The sequence below is a fragment of the Vanellus vanellus genome (genome assembly GCF_965231255.1).
Source record: "Vanellus vanellus genome assembly, chromosome: 7".
In the NCBI taxonomy this organism is placed as follows: Eukaryota; Metazoa; Chordata; class Aves; order Charadriiformes; family Charadriidae; genus Vanellus; species Vanellus vanellus.
The window spans coordinates 37,561,869-37,580,355 of NC_138912.1; the positions used below are offsets into that span (position 1 = coordinate 37,561,869).

Below are 18,487 nucleotides of genomic sequence, written 5' to 3' on the forward strand. Positions count from 1 at the left end.
CAAAGCTGCCCGCAGACTTGGGCCCTTGGAAAGATGGGTGGCCCGGTGAAAGCAACTTGGGGAGACTGAGCTTAGAGAAGATACGATCACTTCTGAGAAGGTATCCGCCTCAGCATCGTACTGGGAGCTGGAAAGCCCAAGTTGGGAGCGCTTTGCATCCTTGCACGGCCCTATTATAATTGCTGCGGTGACCAGGACAGCAATTTTTTCCTCCCCGTTTCTTTTCACCGGTCAACAGAATCCCCGCGCCGACCCGGAGCAGGGCAACGTTGCCATCTACCTCCTGGTGGCACCTTGTCCCCCACGAGCTGGGCGAGGTGAGTGGCCCAGGCAGGGCGGGCAGGGGCAGCGGGACCCTCACCTCGCCTCGGCAAACCCTTCGGGCTTCGCTTGCTCTGGCAGAGCCGTGTCCCCCCCCCCACCACCACCTCCCCAAAATCGGGCACCCTGCTCCCGCTCCTTGCTGGAAGGGAGGTTGCCATCTGCAGGGCTGGCGGACACCCCTCGGGGAAGGGAATGAGCCGCTTGAGGTGATGGCTCAGCTCACGGAGACGCAGTTGTAGCGCTCCTCGCCTGCCTCGTAACCACCCGTGCGCATCCAAAAAAACCCATAAATCGAATCTCCGGAGCTTACCTCCATTAGGGACCACCTTCGGCAACCTCCTCCCGCTGCCGGCGCTGGCACGCCTGCGGCATCCCACCCACAAAGAGGTCCGGAGGGATGCTGACGGCGATCCCCATGCCGCCGGCGCTGGACCCGAATCCCCGCAGATGCTAAAACCCGGCAGGAGCTGGTGAGCGATGAACACGAGAGGAGGAGCGAGCAGATTCTTTCTTTCTTTTTTTTTTTTTTTTTTAATTTTTTATTAGACTAGGAAATATAATTTATTGCATAAAAATTAATTTGTTACAATAGGAATGCTAAACTTTATTTACAGTTCTTTACAGAATAAACAGATGCGGTTTTAGAGGATGCCACCAGGCCCATCCCCCGGACATATAAATATGGAAACAGATTGCGGAGCAAGAGACGGACACTGCCAGCAACGACACGGACCGCCGGATTTGCCCTTGGCTGGAGAAACCCCCCCTGGTCATGGAGAGCTCCTGGGAGCTGCCACCCATGGGAGATGGGTGCAGGAGCTCATAAGACTGGGATGGGGGGCAAACCTTGCCTCCCCCCAATCCTGCACCCCACGCAGGTCCCCCAGTCTGAAAAATTGGGAGAACCCCCCCCCCAAACACACACCTCGGCGGATCCAGGCGGCTGCTGCCCACCGAAAGGAAGGGGAAGACGAACGCGGATGGATGGGGATGGAGACGGAGGCGCCGGCGGGCGGGACGGATGGATGGACGGACAGACAGAGTGACCCGGGAACCAGACACGGCGAGAATGACAGCGAGAGAGATTCAGACGCGACCCGAAAGAAGAGCAGCTCGTCTCACGGAGAGCACCGCGGCGCTGAGAAAGAAGCCCTATAAAACGCCAGCAGCCGGTTCCATACGTCCATTCTTCATTTCTTTCCAAATTTCCTTATTTCCCCCCCCCTTGCCCCCAACCCCTCCCCAGCTCAGAGACGGGGTCTCAGAAATCGGATGCTCAAAGGCAACCTAAAGGATAGATCAAACCCTTCTCACGTTGACGTTCACCCAGCAGAAGTCCTCCCACCCAACCCCAATGAAAAAAAGTCCCCTTTCTCCCACAGCCTTGAGAACCCCGACAAGAAACGAACCCCGCAGACCCCGAAACACGACAGGCAGCGGCTCTACCCACTCCGTCGCCGCTTCAAGAGCTGCCGAGAGGAATCAAACCCCGATCCCAGCAATACTGAAAAATCCCACCCCACCCCCCCCAGCCCTCCCCGAGGCGATGCTCTCGCTCGCGGCAGGGCTCCCTGAGTTCGCTCCGGTCCCCGGCACGCTGCAGGATGCTGCGAGGCATCCCAACCACGACCCACGACCCAACCAGGACACCGCACGTCGCAGCCCGAAGCAGGACCTGCCCTCTTAATACTTCCAGCACTGGAGGATCCCCAGCCTTGCCGTGGGATCTAGTCTAATCCTGAGCTTCCCGTCCCCTTCCTATTATTTTTCTTAAAAAATGCTAAAATACAGCGCTCGCCGAGTAACTTTTTCCTATCCGCAGGCAATCTAAATTTTTACCCTTCATTGAGACACCGCGTCTTTCCCGCCTACCCCTCGGTGACTTCCCATTCATCCCACAACTTCTCCATCCGTGTAAAAAAGTCTATCACAGGAGTCAAAAAAAAAAAAAAAAAAACAAAAAAAAAAAACCAACCCAAAAAAAAGAGGACGGGAACCCCATCCCCGCTGACAACGCCGTCCCTCGCACGAAAACGCGCAGCCCGGCTCGCGATTTGGGAGACCCCGAGGTCTCCCTCACCGAATCCCGGCTGAATTACTGCGGCAAAAAACCGGGCGCCAGCGCGCGGAGCCGAGACCCGCGCGGTTTGCGAGGGGCCGCCCGTCCCATCCCGTCCCATCCCGTCCCGCCGGCGCTCCGCTCTCCCCCCGCAACCTTCCACGAGTCGCTCATCACCTCTGAGCCCAGGTTTGGGGTACTCCCTGCAAAAATCCAGGCGGGTTTAAAAAAAAAAAAAAATAAAAAAAAAAACCAACACACACAAAAAAAAAATTAAAAAAAAACCACACACATAAAAAAAAAAAAAACAAAAACCCCAAAACAAACCAACAACCCCCCTTTGGTAGGTTGGTGCAGGACTCAAATCTTTGGTTTGTACTGATGTAAATGAAGGCGTAGTCATCCTAAAATGCTCCCCCAAACGATGCCAGGGAAGAATTTATTAAAAATATCCCTATCTGGATGTACTTCCCACCCCTCTCCCCTCCACCTGCCCCCCAACCCTAAAGACAGGGCAGCATCCCTCATCCTCATCCCTCCTCGCGGGCGGAGGGGGACCCCGTCGGTGCAGCCGCCGGGGAAAAGGGAGTTTGGAAGGGGGGGAAAAAAAAATAAAAATAAAAATAAAATTAAAAAAAAAAATCTCGGGGAGGGTTTCGGGTGGCCCTGAACCAGAGGGGCGTAGAGGCACTTCACCCTACGGACTCCCCGGGGGTCCCAGGACATGTAAACAGGTTTTGCTCCACTTGGGCCGTACGCTTTTCCCCCCCCTAACCAAAAAAAAACCCCAAATGTATGTTCGCTGCAACATCTCTTCTCCGCCACCCCAAGCACAGCCACGCTCTTGCTCTCACGCACACAAAAAGAAAATTAAAAAATTTATAAATCTGGCTTTTTTTTTTTTTGGCTTTTTTTTTTTTAGCGCTTTTTTTTTTTTTTTTTTAAAAAAAAAAAAGGACTCATCCAAAGATCTGGATAATAAATTATTTGCGTTTCCTAAGAAACTTTTTTTGTTTTGCTTTGTTTTGTTTTGTTTTGTGTTTTTTTCCTTTTTTCTTTCTTATTCGCCTTATTAAGCTGTCTGAAGCTTTTGACAGAAGTAAGCCGCTCGCCTGGATCATCTCTTCAATGCTATTAAAGGAGGAGGAGGAGGGGAACCCAAACGAAGAAGAAGGAAAGCCCCCGCATCCCGACTCGAGAAGCCCAAATTCCTCTCCATGTCCCGGGAGAACGGTTGGGAGGAGGAGGAGGAGGAGGAAGAGGAAGGCTGCGTAACACTTGAATTGCTTGTAAACGTTGAGGATGGGTCTCTAAGGCTGACAGTGATGGGGGGAGGGAGGGAGAAGCGAAGGTCTCGGCCCTTCTTCGCTCAGCCGCTGCCCGGGGATGGATGTGCCTCCCCCGGCTGTGGGGGAAGGGGTCCCCCCCTCTTCACCCCCCTGTTTCATCTTCCCGGCCCACCAGCTGTGGGGAGAATCATCAGCAGTCCCCTTCCGTGGCCATGACCACCAGCATCTCGCTCTTGCCCATCTCTTCTAAGGCACTGGCCAGGGTGTTGAGATCACCGTCGTCTTGGTGCTCAGCTTCCCATAAGTCCAGGAGCACCCCGGTGGGGCTGGCTTTGGTGGCAAAGTAGTTGAGATACCTGCAAAGAGGAAGCGGAGAGGAGGTCCAGGTTGGCGCGGCACCATTCGGGGATGGAGGAACGGAGGATGCTGGAGCAGCAAACCTGTTTGCAACGTGAACTTGATTGATTTTTTTATCTTGCTGGAGGGTAGGATGGCTCTACAGAGGGATCTGGACAGGCCGGACTGATGGGCTGAGGTTCAACAAGGCCAAGTGCCGGGTCCTGCACTTGGGTCACACCAACCCCATGCAGTGCTACAGACTGGGGGAAGAGTGGCTGGGAAGCTGCCCGGAAGAAAAGGACCTGGGGGTGTTGGTTGACAGCCGGCTGAACATGAGCCAGCAGTGTGCCCAGGTGGCCAAGAAGGCCAACAGCATCCTGGCCTGTATCAGAATAGTGTGGCCAGCAGGACTGGGGCAGTGACCATCCCACTATACTTGGCACTGGTGAGACCCCACCTTGAGTGCTGTGTTGAGTTTTAGGCCCCTCAAGAAAGACGTTGAGACGCTGGAGTGTGTCCAGAGAAGGGCAACGGAGCTGGTGAGGGGTCTGGAGCACATGTCTGATGAGGAGCGGCTGAGGGAACTGGGGGTGTTCAGCCTGGAGAAAAGGAGGCTGAGGGGAGACCTTCTCGCTCTCTACAGCTCCCTGCAAGGAGGGTGTAGCGAGGGGGGTCGGTCTCTGCTCCCAAGTAACAAGTGATAGGACAGGAGGAAATGGCCTCAAGTTATGCCAGGGGAGGTTTAGGATGGATATTGGGAAGAATTTCTTCCCCCAAAGAGTTGTCAAGCACTGGCACAGGCTGCCCAGGGCAGGGGTGGGGTCCCCATCCCTGGAGGTATTTAAAAGAAGGGTAGACGCGGTGCTGAGGGACACGGTTGAGGGGTGGTTTTGGTAGTGCTGGGTTAACGGTTGGACTTGATGATCTTAAAGGTCCCTTCCAACCTAGTCAATTTTATGATTCTACGTGAACCCTGATGGAAATGTCATAACGCAAATGCCAAAGCCCTTGAGACACCGTCTTCAGTTTTTGATGCAGGCATTCATGCAAAAGCAATGCAAGCTTTGTTTTGCCGAAAATACCCTCCCTTCCTTCGGTCTTCAGAGATGAACCCAGGCAGGAACAGCCCAACCATGGTCCCAAATACATCAGGGCCGGTTCAAAGTGACAAGAGACCCAGGACTGTGGCACCGAAGGATGCATGGATATGGATGGGTATAACTATGCATAGCCACGTCCGTGTTTATGGATGGACCTATAAAGCTGGATGTAACCTAGCTGGATGCAGGTTACAGGGAGGGATTGGAGCAAAGCCCTCCTGCCCGGGGCACAGGAGGGGAAAGCAAAGCACGGGGAGACCTACCGGTCCATGGAAAGCTTCTGGGCGAGAAGTCTCCAGTCGTTTCCCCTGGAGTTGGGGGCATCCAAGCTGTTGCAGATCTTCTGCCGGATGGAGAGGGGGATTTTGAAGGCGTAGGGTCCCAGCTGGGTGGTGGTGGCGGCAGCACAGCTGTGGTGGGAGCGGAGTGTGTCGAAGGAGCTGGTGTGCTGCAAGGGGAAGGACGGGGTGAGATGTTGCAGCACAGAGCGGCTCCCGAGCGTGTCCCCTCGCTGTCCCCCCCACCTCCCCACCGCTCACCTCTCCCAGCGTGATGTGGAGCTGGAAGATCTGCCCTTCCCCTTCCACCTGCCGGACGCAGATCTTGCAGGTGAGCTCGGTGGAGGCCTGGCTGTACCTCTCCAGCGTGAAGGTGCAGTGCAGGGCTCGCTGGCTGCCACTCCAGATGTGATAGAAGGGGATCTCCTGCGGACCACCAAAGCACGGGCTTAGTGAAGGCTCTCAGAGCTCCCCTGGGAGATCCCATCTCCTCCGGCCACCCCGTGAGGATCAGATGGGACAGAGAGACCACACAGACAGCATCCCACCAGGAAAGACCACCCCCTTCCAACCTCCATCCCTTTGGGAGACAACTCTGGAGACAAGACCAAGGCATTCACAACACCGTGGTGTCTGGGACCCCACTGCCCCTGCGTCAGCCCCTCACCTGGTACTTGGCCAGCAGCTTGCTCCTCCACAGCGCGTGGGGCATGTCGTGGATGGAGAGACGCAGGTTGTGGTAGCTGTCCTTGAAGGGCAGGGGCTTGGGCTCCTCCAGCAGGTACCCACCCAGCGTCCGCTCCAGCTCCAGCACCTCCTGCGGGCAGCGGGACAGGCAGCGTGAGACCCAGGAGGTGAGCAGGGGCTGCTCCCCTCCCTTCTCCATGCCCAAAGCCAGGCATGTTCCTACCAAGAGGAGCCAGCAGCAGCAACAAGCCCGCAGGAGAGCAGCCTTTGCCACCCCGACGGCTGCTCTCCAAGAACCTGCCAACTCCTCTCACGCAACAGCCCAACCTACAACTTGCATTTTATAACGCGTGAGCATCTGTACATGCCTCTGTGCCCCTCAGATGATGCAACGTTCCAACACAAAGGTCAGGCATCGAAGAGTGCCACCCAATGTGTCTTTAACACCATCCCACTATTACACCAGCAACTCCGAGGAGAAAGACGCAATCCAAGAGCCGGAGCGCTGCCTACATCTCCACCTAGAGGCACTACAGCAGTCCTGACACCACAGGACAAGTCATGGGGAATTAAACAGCCACCTCACCGGTGGTCCAGGCAGCCAAAGCATCGAAACTCAAGCTCCTCGTGCTGCACTCGATGCTACCCATGCCACAAACCTTCCCAAGGAGGGGAGAGACATCTCTCCATGCAGGAATAACAGGATCTATAGAAAAACCGAGGCAAATCACAGCAGCAAGTGTGGGGTTTTTTTGTGTAGGAGAGAGAAAAACCCACCCAGCAGCAGCAAAACCTCTTGTGTCATGTCTGCAGAAAGGGGACCCAGTGTAGGAGCTAAACACCACCCTCGTTACTTCCTTCAGAGAGGGCGAGGAAGGAGGAGGGAAAGCAGTAAACGTGCTCATTATGTCACTGTGGTCACTTTGCCGGCACTTGCATCAGGTTCTCTGCTCTGGGAAGCAGGGGCAGCCCGCGCCAACGTTGCACGGTGACGCTACCTTCAGAGCATCCGGCGTGTCCTCCAAGCAGTAGACCTTGAGGCTGTACTCCAGGGAGGTGCAAACGGTGGGGGCAAAGATTGCCAGCTGGAGCCTCTTGATGGCTGACCTGGAGTAGGACTCTCCCACGAAGACGTAGGTGCCCAGCTGGTCTAGCAAAATGTGGCAGGACTTGGCTTCCAGCTGGCAGTAGCAAGGAGTGTTGAGGGTCTCCTCATCCAGGGTCACAACTTCCTACAGGGAAAAATGGGAAATCAAGGCTGGGGCTCAGCCCATCGTCTCATGATAGGGGTTGTGTTCCACAACGCTCATGGTCTTCACCGGCTGCAAGGGCTGGGTTCCCACCTTACCTCCCAGTTCCCCTGGTGGGACTGTGTTTTCAGCTGGTAAATCCAATCCGAGGAGCTGACGTCGGCACAGTGGGGAATCGTCAGGACGACAGGGCGGCAGAGGAGCAAGCCGGTGGGTCCGCAGGTCACCGCCGGGCTCAGCACTGTCTGTGTGCCTTCGGAGGGGAGGCTGGGGAAGGGAGAGGGGACACGGGTTGGAAAGAAAGCCTCACGGCGGCCAAGAAAGAGCAGAAGCGTGGGCGGCGTGATGTGACTTACAGGGCGCTCTCAGCCTTGTTGAGGACCAGGTACATCTCGTAGAACTTCCCCTGGGGGATGGCCCCGTGGGGCACCAGCAGGCTCACCCCTAGCACGGCACACACAGGCATTAGTCACAAAACGGGGCAGAAACCACCAGGGAGAAACCACCCCTCCACCCTGGCCGGCGAGCGCAAGGACAGCAGTGAGCTAGGGCAGCCCAGAGCACCCCAGGAGAAACATCTCCAGATGCTCCTCAGCTGCAGCGCTTGCAGGGAGGAGCCAGGCCACCGCATTAGGGAGCAAAACCGCAGGTTGGATCTTTTTGCAAGGCACTGGCCCTACATCGATGGCAGGGCCGGCCAGGAAAGTTCTAGGAGGCTGTGACCTCCAGCCTGAGAAGCCTGGCTTGGGAATGGCTTGCTGCCTTCCTCCCCTGTGCCAGCTTTGGGATAGCGATGAGCTGCTCACCCAGGCAAGTCTGGGGGACAAGAGCAACTCCTTGATCATTCAGCAGCCAAACGTGTCCTCCTCCCCAGCATGGGGCTTACCAGTGCCTGGGATGGTAAGTCTTCCCCCCAGGTGGCCAAACGTGCCGCTGGCGCTGTTGCCGTGCTCCCGGGGCAAGTTGAGGAGATGCTGGGAGCCCAGGGCTTTGTTCCGCACGTTCGTGAAGTGGCTGTCTCTGGTGTTGTCCCCTGGGTAGGTGCCGGTGGCAGGGATGCCCCCAAGAAGGTCCGTCCCATCATGGAGCCCCGGCGAGGAGGAAGCGGTGGAGGAGTTGTACACCTTGATCTTGAGGCTGGGGAGGGGGTCGAGCAGGGGCGAGTTGGTCATGGGGATCTTGTCGGAGGAGTCCTGCAGGGCGTACATGGGGCCACGGTACACCCCCGCGCTGGCCGTCAGGTCCGGCTGCATTGAGGGGTGCAGCAGCTGAGGGTTGTCTGCGGGAGGAGAAAACATGGATGGGATGAAGACGGCAGTGGAAAGAAGGGGAGGTAAAAGCACTGCTTAACTGGAAGGGACACCTGTGAAAAGCCCTCCTCTCTGCCTGAGCTCAAGCAGGCGAGCAGGACTCGCATGGGCTACAGATCTTACCATGCCGGGAGGTCTTGAAGTTGGCAGGGTGGAAGCCTCCGGTCAGAGCGGCTGAAGAGTCTGTGATGTCCGTGTCGAAATCCCGGCATCTCCTCCGGTATACCACCACCCCCACAGCCATGAGGATCACGATGAAGACAAAAATGGCCACCACCAGCCCGGCATACAGAGCCACATCACCCGTGGCCTCCAGCACTGGGAGGGATGAAAGAAATGGAGGTGAAAAAAGGAGCACCAGAAACACAGGTCAAGACTCACCAGTGTTCCCCAACCCCACCACTGACTCAGGACGTAGGCACGAAGGGGCAGATGTGTACTGGGCCTGCTGGAAAGGCTGCGGCAGGAGGATGGAGAGTGTTTTCTAAGAGCGGTCCAGAAGCCAAAGCGATACCAGGGAATGAGATGGGGGTGAACCCCTCAAACCTTTGGAGGACAACTAACTTGCCATGGCTCGTGCAAACTTTACCCGAGCACCAAGAATCCCAGAAACGCAAGGTTTACACAGCTCACATTCATGAAGTCATCAACCCTCACATCCTAACAGAGACAATCTGGAGGAGTAAACGTAACACCTATCCATGCATCTCATATATACGTACCCGAGCTATGCATTTATCTGGAAAGAGCGAGCGTCACCGTACCTATATAGACACCCCTCAGCTTCCCCATCATCTCTTCCCCTGCCACAAGGCTCTCCATCTTTAAACGCAGCAGGAGCCGAGCACGCTCAGCCCATCCCTCTTCCTCCCTCCACGCTCACCTACACCTCTTGGCTTCTATGGTTTCGTGTCGGAGTGAAGCCCTGTCCTAAGCTCAGTGATCTCAACCGCGTTAGGACGATGCCGCGCCTGGGAGGCGTCACCTCATCCCCGAGTTCCCCCCATCTGGATGGCAGAAACGGGAACCCTGCTGCACCCTGCCACCCCCAACTTGAGGAAGGGCATCCTCATTGAGGTGGGGTAACGATGCCTGGAGTAGCTTTGGTGCTGGGACACTAGCTGCGTGGTGGTGGGACACCAGCTGCATCGTGGTGCACCCAAGAACTGCAGGCAACAAAAGGGGGATGGGAGCGGGGCTGCAAAAGCGGGTCGTATTTACAGCTTTGAGCAGAGCGTGTGATTTAATGTACACGGGATTTTTGGGGTGGGCTTTGGTTCCTCCCTCTTCCAACCTCATCCTGCCCCCAGCGGCTGAGGAGCCCTACCATGGATGCAACGGAACAAAACCAAAGCAAAGAAACAAAATGGCCATGAAATGAGCACTTACGGTGGCTTTTGGGTTCGCTTAGAACTCTTTTATCTGTCAGGAAAAAAAAAGTTAGAAAACCAAAGGTGAAGGTGGTGATGGTAAGATGAGGATGAGATGAAACAAAAGGCAGGGAGGGTGGGGGAAGCCAGCCTGGGGAGGGCAGGAGAAGCCACAGTGTGGTGGAGAGGGACGGGAGAGCAGCACCGTTCCCCAGGGCATGCAGAAAGCCAGGTAGAAGCACGGGTGATGAGGACGTCCCCGTGCGCACGTCCCCAACTCGCAGGACTTTGGGCATTTCTGGCCACGGCAGCATTAAAGGGGACAATGGTGTCACACGGCAGCAGGTGGCAGCATCGGCTGCTCAGCCTTCAGTGTGCCCACTCATAGTGGCGTTATCATCATTATTGGGGGTATTTTTTCCTAGCTGCTGCTCCAGAGCTCCTACCCAGCAGTGACCCAGGTCAGATGGGGCTGAGAACCTCCCCCTGGCTTGCCCGCACTAACCACAGCCAGCCTTATTTCAGCAGAGACCCCAAACCTACGCTGCTCCAGAAGGCTTGGTGGGACATTTAGAACCCACCAGAAAAAAAAAAAAATAAAGATATCCCCAAACTTTTCTTTCCACCGGGTGAGAACTAGCTTTGGAAGGGGTGAGTCCGGTTAAAAAAAAAAACAACCAAAACCTCGTTAAAGACACGATTCCAATATTAGGTGCTGCCCGCCCCGTCGACTCGGAGGCACGGCCAACAACAAGCGTGGCCAAGCCACCGGCATATGGTCCACGGCACCCGTCCCTGTCCGCGTACTCACTCTGCAGGCAGAGCCCGTCGGTGCAGTTTTTGGAGTCGAGCAGCACGCCGCTGCAGTCCTTGCCGCCGTTGCGGGGGGCCGGGGCGGCGCACTCGCGGCTGCGCCAGTGGGTGCACTCCGTGCTGCACGCCGACCACTTGCTCCACTCCGTCCAGGCGCCGTCCACTGCGGGCCACCAAAGACAGGCGCGTCGGTAAACCCCTCGCCACGGCCTCGGGGCTCGTTCCCCAGTGCCGGCATGTCTCCGGCAGCACAAAGGTGCCCGTGCCCGTCTCAGGGCTTCCAGAGACCTTCAGGGAGCGTTATCCCAGCAAACCCAGCCCTGTTGTGTCTCCACAGACATCTCCAGCTCTTTCAGGTCTTGGCAGACCGAAAGATGCTTTGGACCTGTCTCCTGAGCCTCTGTCTCCTCGGGGAGACCAGGATGTCTCTGCAGACATCTCCAGCTCTTTCAGATCTTGGCAGACTGAAAGATGCTTCAGACTGGTCTCCCGAGCCCCTGTCTCCTTGGGGAGCGCCAGGAGCACAGTTGGACCGTGCAACCTGGAGGACGGGCAGTGTGGGCAAGGTTTCTGAACCCGCCTTACCTGGGCAGAGGGTGGTGCAGGTGATTTTCTGGAAAGGCTGCCCATCGCAGAAGGAGCCGCCGTTCAGCGGCGCAGGGTTGGTGCACGTCCGGGTGCGCTTCTGCCAGCCCCGGCCGCAGCGGTTGTTGCAATGAGACCACTCAGACCAGGTGGACCAGCCACCATTCACTGCAAGAGGAGACAGATAACTTTAACACATCAACGGAGCCCGTTTCAACAGGGACTGGAGCTAAGTCTAGGGTTCACTGGGTCCTCTGTCCATACATCTTCTGTGGCACTTTGGAACAGCTCACCCTCACGGAAGGCAAATCACAAGACTCCTTCTCGTGTCGCACACCCCAGGCACAAGATCCTCAAGCCTGCTTTGGTCCTTTTTCCGCTTTGCAACTATTTTTGCATCTTGGCCACAACAGACCTTTGCCTTCATAGCAAAATTCAGCCAAAACGCAGCTTTTCAGCCGCTTTGAGAGTCAAAGGAATCCGGCGGGGTCCAACCTCCACCCACCTCTGTACCCAACCGAGGTGGCTTGCAAACGCCTACACCTAATAACGTCTTCTAATAACCTGTGCAAGCTGGCAGAGGTACCTATTTCGCAGACATTGGCTATTACCTAATTTAATGTAATGCCCTGGTGGGGTTCACTCCTACCACTCCCCAAAAGTGCCCGTATTTCCCCTTGGCTTGGAGACATGGCTGCCAGCAAAGGTCCCCTCCCCAAGAGCAAGGGCTGGTACCGTAGACGATGACGGCGGCCGTGGTGCTCCGGCGCTTGGCCACGATGTTTTTGGCCATGCAGGTGTAATTAGCAGTGTCCAAGAGCCGGGCCTGCTTGATGATGAGGTTGTGATCGATGGTGATGAGGAAGTTGGTGTCCTGGGTGGGATCGATGACATCCTCGTTCCTCAGCCACTCCACCTGGCAATGCAAAGGAAGGGATGTGGTGAGGACGGTGATTAAGCCGAACAAAAACTGAACACTCAAGACAAGGAAAAGCACGTCGTGGGTTTTGGTGGAAATGCCCATCCCACGTGCTCCCTGCCACGAAGGTCTCCAAGGCCCCCCCCAAAGCTATGCTAGGACACAACTGCTTAACTAGGCTGTTTTGGAAGGGCACCAAGCACAGGTGTGGGCACAAGCAAGGACAAACACCAGGTTGGAGGGGCTGAATTCACCAGTCCTGATGGAGAGCAAACCCTCCGAGACCAGCCTATGACCTGCCCCAAAGCCCTCCTCATCTTCATCACTGAGAAAACCAACGTCCTCAGCACCACAAACGTTGACTGGCCAACCTTGCCTCTGACTGTATCTATTTCTTCTCAAAAGCTGGACCAAACCAGGCCTGACCGGGGCACGTTACTGCTGTTTTGGCCAAGGATGGGACATTGTGGCTACCACCAATGCACAGCTCCTGGGAGCTGATGGAGTTGTAGGCCAGGAAAACACCGCTACCGTGCTAGGGAACCATCTGTATCGACTTGTCCAACCTTTGGCTCTCACTTGTGACTGCTCCCCTTCAGACGAGTTATTGGGTACCTTCTTGGTAGACCTTCCCTCTAAGGGGTTAAGGGCACATCAGGAAGCGTGGGAGAGGTGGGTTGAGCAGGTGCCGAGGTTGGGTGTGTTATCAGATGTCAGAATAACAGATCCACTGCCCCAAATAAACAATTCTGCTGAATAATGAAAGCTGACTGTCTCAGTGCGAGGCCATCCCTCACATCTGCAAGCCACCTGCAAGGACGTGCCCCACCTCTCCCTGGGATGAGAGGGGACACCTCACCGGGCGTTTCTTCAGGCTGCTGAGGTGCTCACCTCGGCCTGCGGCACCCCCTCGGGCGGGCGGCACTGCAGCAGGACCTCGTGCTCCAGCGGGACTTCCTTGCCCAGCGGCTCCTGGTCGAAGTTCTTCCGTAGGTCTGGAAGGAAAAGGAAAACCCAGAGGTTACCAGGCCATCGCGGAAACAGGACAACCTGCAAAACCTTGGTGGGGACACAGCATCACTTCGGCATCGGGGACCCACGAGTAGGAAAATCCCTCTGGCACAGCACAGCTGGAGCAAAACACGTTCTGGGAGGAAGGGGCCAAAGGAGCATCTTTCCAGGATGGATTTGAGACAGCACATGGTGCTCAAGGATGATGCCTTTCCTCCTTCACGTGCTTGCGAGCTTATACCCCGCTCCTGGTCTTTTCCTTTTGGGGCTAAACCTCTGCTTAACCACTGTTTCTTCAGTGGTTAACCATCAACCACCACGTTGGAAGGGGGGAAAAATGAGGTTGGCTCCACAGCTCGGCTCCCACGTCGGCACCGAAGCCAATCCCCAAATTTCAGGGCTACGGGGGCTTGTTGTTTGGCTCTGCCCCAGTCGGTCCTGGCTGAGCCACCTCCCCAGACTTACTGGAAACCAGTCCATCGCACTCCGGTGCCGAAACAGGGAACGGTCGCTGCCGAAAAGCCCGGCTCGCTCAACAAGGGAAGGGGAAGGAGAAGAGAGGAGAAGCCCAGCAGAGCCCCCCGGGGATGTGGGGGATGTGGCGGGGTCCCGCTCCAGAGCCTTGAAAGGAGCAGGAGCATCACTAGATGGTGCTGCAACCCTCTGCTACAGCTCCCCATCCTGCAAGGCAGCGAAACCTTGCTTCATCTCATCTGCTGGGCTCCGAGAAACACCAAACCCTTGGCTGGGGCTGGACAAACGGGCTCCCTCAGCAGCCTCCTAATATTTTCCCCGTTCAGACTAAATCCTTCAGCAGCGTAGCCGATTCACCAGCCACCTCCTTTTTGGATAACGTGCCGGATTATTAGCCCTCTAATAGCAAAATCTGTTTACGGCCGGGGAAGCCTGGCCATTCTCCTACAGCTTTGCCATCTCGTTCGCTAAGAGAGCAAATTCAGCCGGGTAACAGCCTGATTAACTCGCCCTTAATCAGGCTGACACCCACAAACGGCAGCTTAGAGAAGTGACATATGACAGCGGGGACTCCAGGGACGCGGAGCCGCTGATTCAGGCAAAGCCTGCAAGGTGCTAACCATCAGGTTATTAACGATAATAAAGCGCCGGGAAGAGCTGAGCACGCTGACGGGCAATGCGGTATTAACCCAGGTAGTGCCGCAGCCTCTCGCCGCGGCAGGTAGGGACGATGCCCCGCTCAGATGCGAAGCCCCGGTCGGGATGGAGAACTAAGACTAGGGCCATCCAGCAAGGACGGGGGCATCTCCAGCTGATCAAAAAACACCGCTCTCAACAAGGAGCCAACTTTCGGAGAGGGCTGACCCCACTCGGCTGCACCCCGCGCTGCCTCGGGGGTGCCGGGAACGAACAGCCTTGGCCACTATTTCAGCCGGCGTGGTTGCCAGAAGCGGCACACGCCTGGCTTGAAAAACCACTGCCTTTTCCAGCCTGGGATGCAGGGTCACGCCTCAGGCTTTGCAAACTACTTCGAAATCGGTGGGTCGTACCCTCTGGGAACCTTTTAGGGCCCCCGAAGTGGAAAAGAAGGTGGGAGAGGCGTTCACTTAAACGAAATAAGGACCGAGGCAGCGCCGGCAGCGGCAAGGGAGCGCTGCCGGAGGGGCGGCATTTGGGCAAGCACCACGCGCGCCGGACACTTACAGGCTATGCGGACGTACGCCCTGCGGCTCTTCGTGGTGCCAGCGGAGCTCCAGGCCACGCACTGGCACCAGTAGTCTTCTAAGCCGAAGAGCTCCTCCACCTGCTGCCGGGAGACCTCGATCTGCACCTCCCGCACCAGCATCCCTGGAAAGGGAGAGAGGGACGGCATCAGCCCGGCAGGAGCACCCAGAAGGAAGGAAACTGAGGCAGCACCCAAGAAGGCTGGTGGGTGCACAAAGCTTGAGGATAGAGGCAGCGGGGCTGAAGGCATCTCTGAGGCATCTAGGTTCAGCAACCTCTGCAAATCAGAGACTGTTCCCTCCAGAGGGTTGACGTGGAGCTGAAGCCAAGGCAATGGTTCATGCGGAGGAGTCTTGTCTCTTTTCCCCCCCGCCCAGTCTGGCTGGGCAGTACCAGGACCTCTTGACCATTTCTAGAGGCGTCACCCTCCTCCACTGACATTCCCGTCCCTGCCTAGACCCCTTCCCACCCGCCGGGTTTGAAAGATCATAGAATCATAGAATGGTTTAGGTTGGAAGGGACCTTGAAGATCATCCAGTTCCAACCGCCCTGCCCCAGGGGACACCTCCCACCAGCCCAGGCTGCCCAAGACCACATCCAACCCGGCCTTGAACACCTCCAGGGATGAGGCAGCCACAGCTTCTCTGGGCAACCTGCGCCAGTGCCTCACCACCCTCACAGGGAAAAATTTCTTCCGAATGTTTAATCTAAACCTGCCCTATCCCAGTTTAAAGCCGTTCTTCCTCATCCTATCACTACGTGCCCTTGTAAAAAGTCCTTCCCCAATGCCTCTAAGGCTTTGCTTCGGGGGAGAAATCATCTCTGTCACCCGCCATTTAAATACCAATACAAGATGACAAATAAAAGACCTTCAGGAAATCAGCCAAGGATGATGGCATTTCACGCCCAGTGACCCCAGAAAGGGTTACGCGCCTCCATCAACCCCTCCAACACCCCCCTGCGAAGTCTGCTAGGGCACCCTGGCCGTGGCAGGGACGCGGTGACAAAGGTGGCACCGCCGCGTCCAGGACAGGGTCCCCTGGACCGCAGGATGCTGAAGCATCAACCCCTCGCGGTGTTCGCCGTCGCTGAGGGCGAGAGCGACTCGGGGCTTACTTTTCCTTATTTTCAGCAATACTTGCCTTTTTTCTATTTTTTTTTTTTTTTTTTTTTTTTTTTGCAGCTCCTATTTATAAAAAGGCCTCAAGTTCACGGCGATAGAGCGCCGCGTGCGCTCCAGCTGTAATTTTGTTCGCTTGCTCTCAGTGCTGCGAGGAGCAATTACCGTCCCTCCGCCACCTTCCTGTGGAATAGCTGCCAAACGCGACCCAAGGAAATACAATTTATTTTGCCGCTATTAAGGATGGGGTGGGACAAAAAAAAAAAAAAACCAGCCAAAAAACAACCAACAACCCCGGTGGGGTGGGTCGAGCAGCCCTGGAAAGGTGGGGAAGGAACATCCTGCTGTCTCCGGAACCCGGAAAGCAAAGGCTACCCAAAACCATAGACTGAGCTTCTGGTTCACAAGAGTGACTATTTAAATATCTTAGAAGCAGCCAAACACAGCCGCTCTTACCGACCGTCCCTTCTCGTCTGGCGGAATTATCCTCTCTGACTTGGCCTATTTTTGCTTTCTTCTGCATGAAATGTTTTTGGATCAGACGCAGTCAGAGCATTACCGAGCTCGGCTCATTCAAGACATGTCATCTTAAAAGTTGTTTTTCTTTCCTTTTTTTTTTTTTTTTTTTAAAAAAAAAAAAAAGGTCCCTTCTTTCAAGCTTTTAACCGAGGACACTTAAAAAAGGCGCCAACGCCTAACCCCGTTAACCCATCTCTTGTGGCCACCTCTCCCCCCCGTGCCCTTTGCGGCAGTTTCCCTACGAATGGCAGGCAGATTTTTTTTTTTTTTTTTCCTTTAAGCACAGCAAACCCTTTGATTTCCACCTCCCTTTTCCTTGGGCAGACGTGCCCACGCCGACGGAGTTTTACACGCATGGTATCACCTCCATCCGGAAGGCATCGTCGGGTTTGTTCACCCGTAGCAGCAATACCATCTTTTGAAGCCCAGGCGAAGGCGGTGCGCGCCCCAAATCGCTGGCACGCGTTCTGCATCTGCAAACCCCCCCCACCCCCCCAAACCAGGCTAAGCTCACGCTGCACGGACTTTCCTCTGCCTTTCCGCTCTGTTTTCTCCAGCCTTTTTTGCCCAAGCGCTGCAGGAGGCAGGTTATTCGATAAGGAGTATTCACCCAAGAGGTGGATCAAGCGGTGGGGCCAGAAATACAGCGCTTTTCCCACGCTGCACATCGCTAAGCCGTGAAACTCCCCGCTACGGGATGCTGGGATGATCCGGAGGCGAAATGAGTCCTCACAGCATTTAGATAAATTAAGGGAAGGCGCCCTTGCCTATGGCAGAGGGGTTGGAACTTGATGATCTTCAAGGTCCCTTCCAACCTAAACCATTCTATGAACAACGGGGAAATCCATCCGGGGCTGGACCACACTGCTAACGTACCGCCATCAGATCAGGGAGTCCCTAATCGTGGGCTGGAGGGTAACAGAGCGGGACCCATCGCTCCATCCTTGTCCCGATGGACCGCTCTTCCCCTAAGCATCCGCCGCTGCCACACGCTGGGCAGGCGAAGCTTTGGCTCAATCCGGCGCGGCCACAACGTTATAAATAAATTAATAACCCCTGGGTCACTAATCGGCACTGATTTTGCCCTACGGCAGTGAGGGTTTCAAATCTGGCCTCTGTGAGAGCTGGGAGGTTGGAGATGCACCTCGAAAAAGAGGAACGGTGCTCCCAACAGCCTGCGGAGAACAGCATTCCCGGGCATTTTTGACCATCCTTCAACAAAGAGATCCTCAGGAAGGAAAAAAAAAAAAAAACAAGGAACACATGAAGCAGCTTTAGGAAAGGCTCAAAAAGCCACGGGGAAAAGAAACGATCTTCCCTTGGCAGAGCAGGTTCAGAGACGCGCCCAAGCAAGGACGGGCTCACGGATGGAGAGCCAAGGAGATGTTGGGGGAAAAAAAAAAAAAAACGGGACAAGAGGAGATGCTGTAAAAGTATTTGTGCTCCTCCAGGCTGACAAAGGCTCTCCTCTAAGCTCAGCCTGCCTTCTGGGGCCAACGCCGCAGCAGTTCAAAAGGCCGCCTTGGTTTAAAGCCCTCTGGACACGAGGGATGCCACACGCTCGCGTGCGGAGAACGGGTCTTCCATGGGAAACGCAACTGTTCCCCCTCCCCTCCTGATCAGGCCACAGGGCGAGCAGAAAAGATGGGAGCCGAGCTAAAGCATCCCAATTTAAGCAAATCTACTCGATGACATGATGTATACCCAACCCCCACGCCTTGTTCTCACGCCGGGACGTTTCAAAGCAGGGGGGCAAGCAGCTCCGCGGTGCCCAGTCCCATGGAATTAAGACACCCCCTAAGATGCCGAAACCACC

General features: G+C 55.8%; 1 protein-coding gene across 1 annotated transcript in view; it reads right to left on the minus strand.

Annotated features, from left to right (window-relative positions):
• Positions 1-2,931: 2,931 nt before the first annotated feature.
• Positions 2,932-18,487, minus strand: part of UNC5B (unc-5 netrin receptor B) — a 56,004-nt gene continuing 40,448 nt past the window's right edge. The window contains exons 3-17 of the mRNA XM_082486730.1: positions 15,012-15,155; positions 13,215-13,318; positions 12,140-12,320; positions 11,405-11,572; positions 10,818-10,982; positions 10,026-10,058; positions 8,760-8,954; positions 8,213-8,605; positions 7,683-7,770; positions 7,425-7,593; positions 7,075-7,308; positions 6,057-6,206; positions 5,651-5,815; positions 5,375-5,559; positions 2,932-4,028 (exon numbers count right to left, since the gene is read on the minus strand). Of these exons, the coding sequence (XP_082342856.1) occupies positions 3,863-4,028; positions 5,375-5,559; positions 5,651-5,815; positions 6,057-6,206; positions 7,075-7,308; positions 7,425-7,593; positions 7,683-7,770; positions 8,213-8,605; positions 8,760-8,954; positions 10,026-10,058; positions 10,818-10,982; positions 11,405-11,572; positions 12,140-12,320; positions 13,215-13,318; positions 15,012-15,155 (2,540 nt within the window). The 3' untranslated portion in view covers positions 2,932-3,862. The remainder of the gene's footprint in view (positions 4,029-5,374; positions 5,560-5,650; positions 5,816-6,056; positions 6,207-7,074; positions 7,309-7,424; positions 7,594-7,682; positions 7,771-8,212; positions 8,606-8,759; positions 8,955-10,025; positions 10,059-10,817; positions 10,983-11,404; positions 11,573-12,139; positions 12,321-13,214; positions 13,319-15,011; positions 15,156-18,487) is intronic.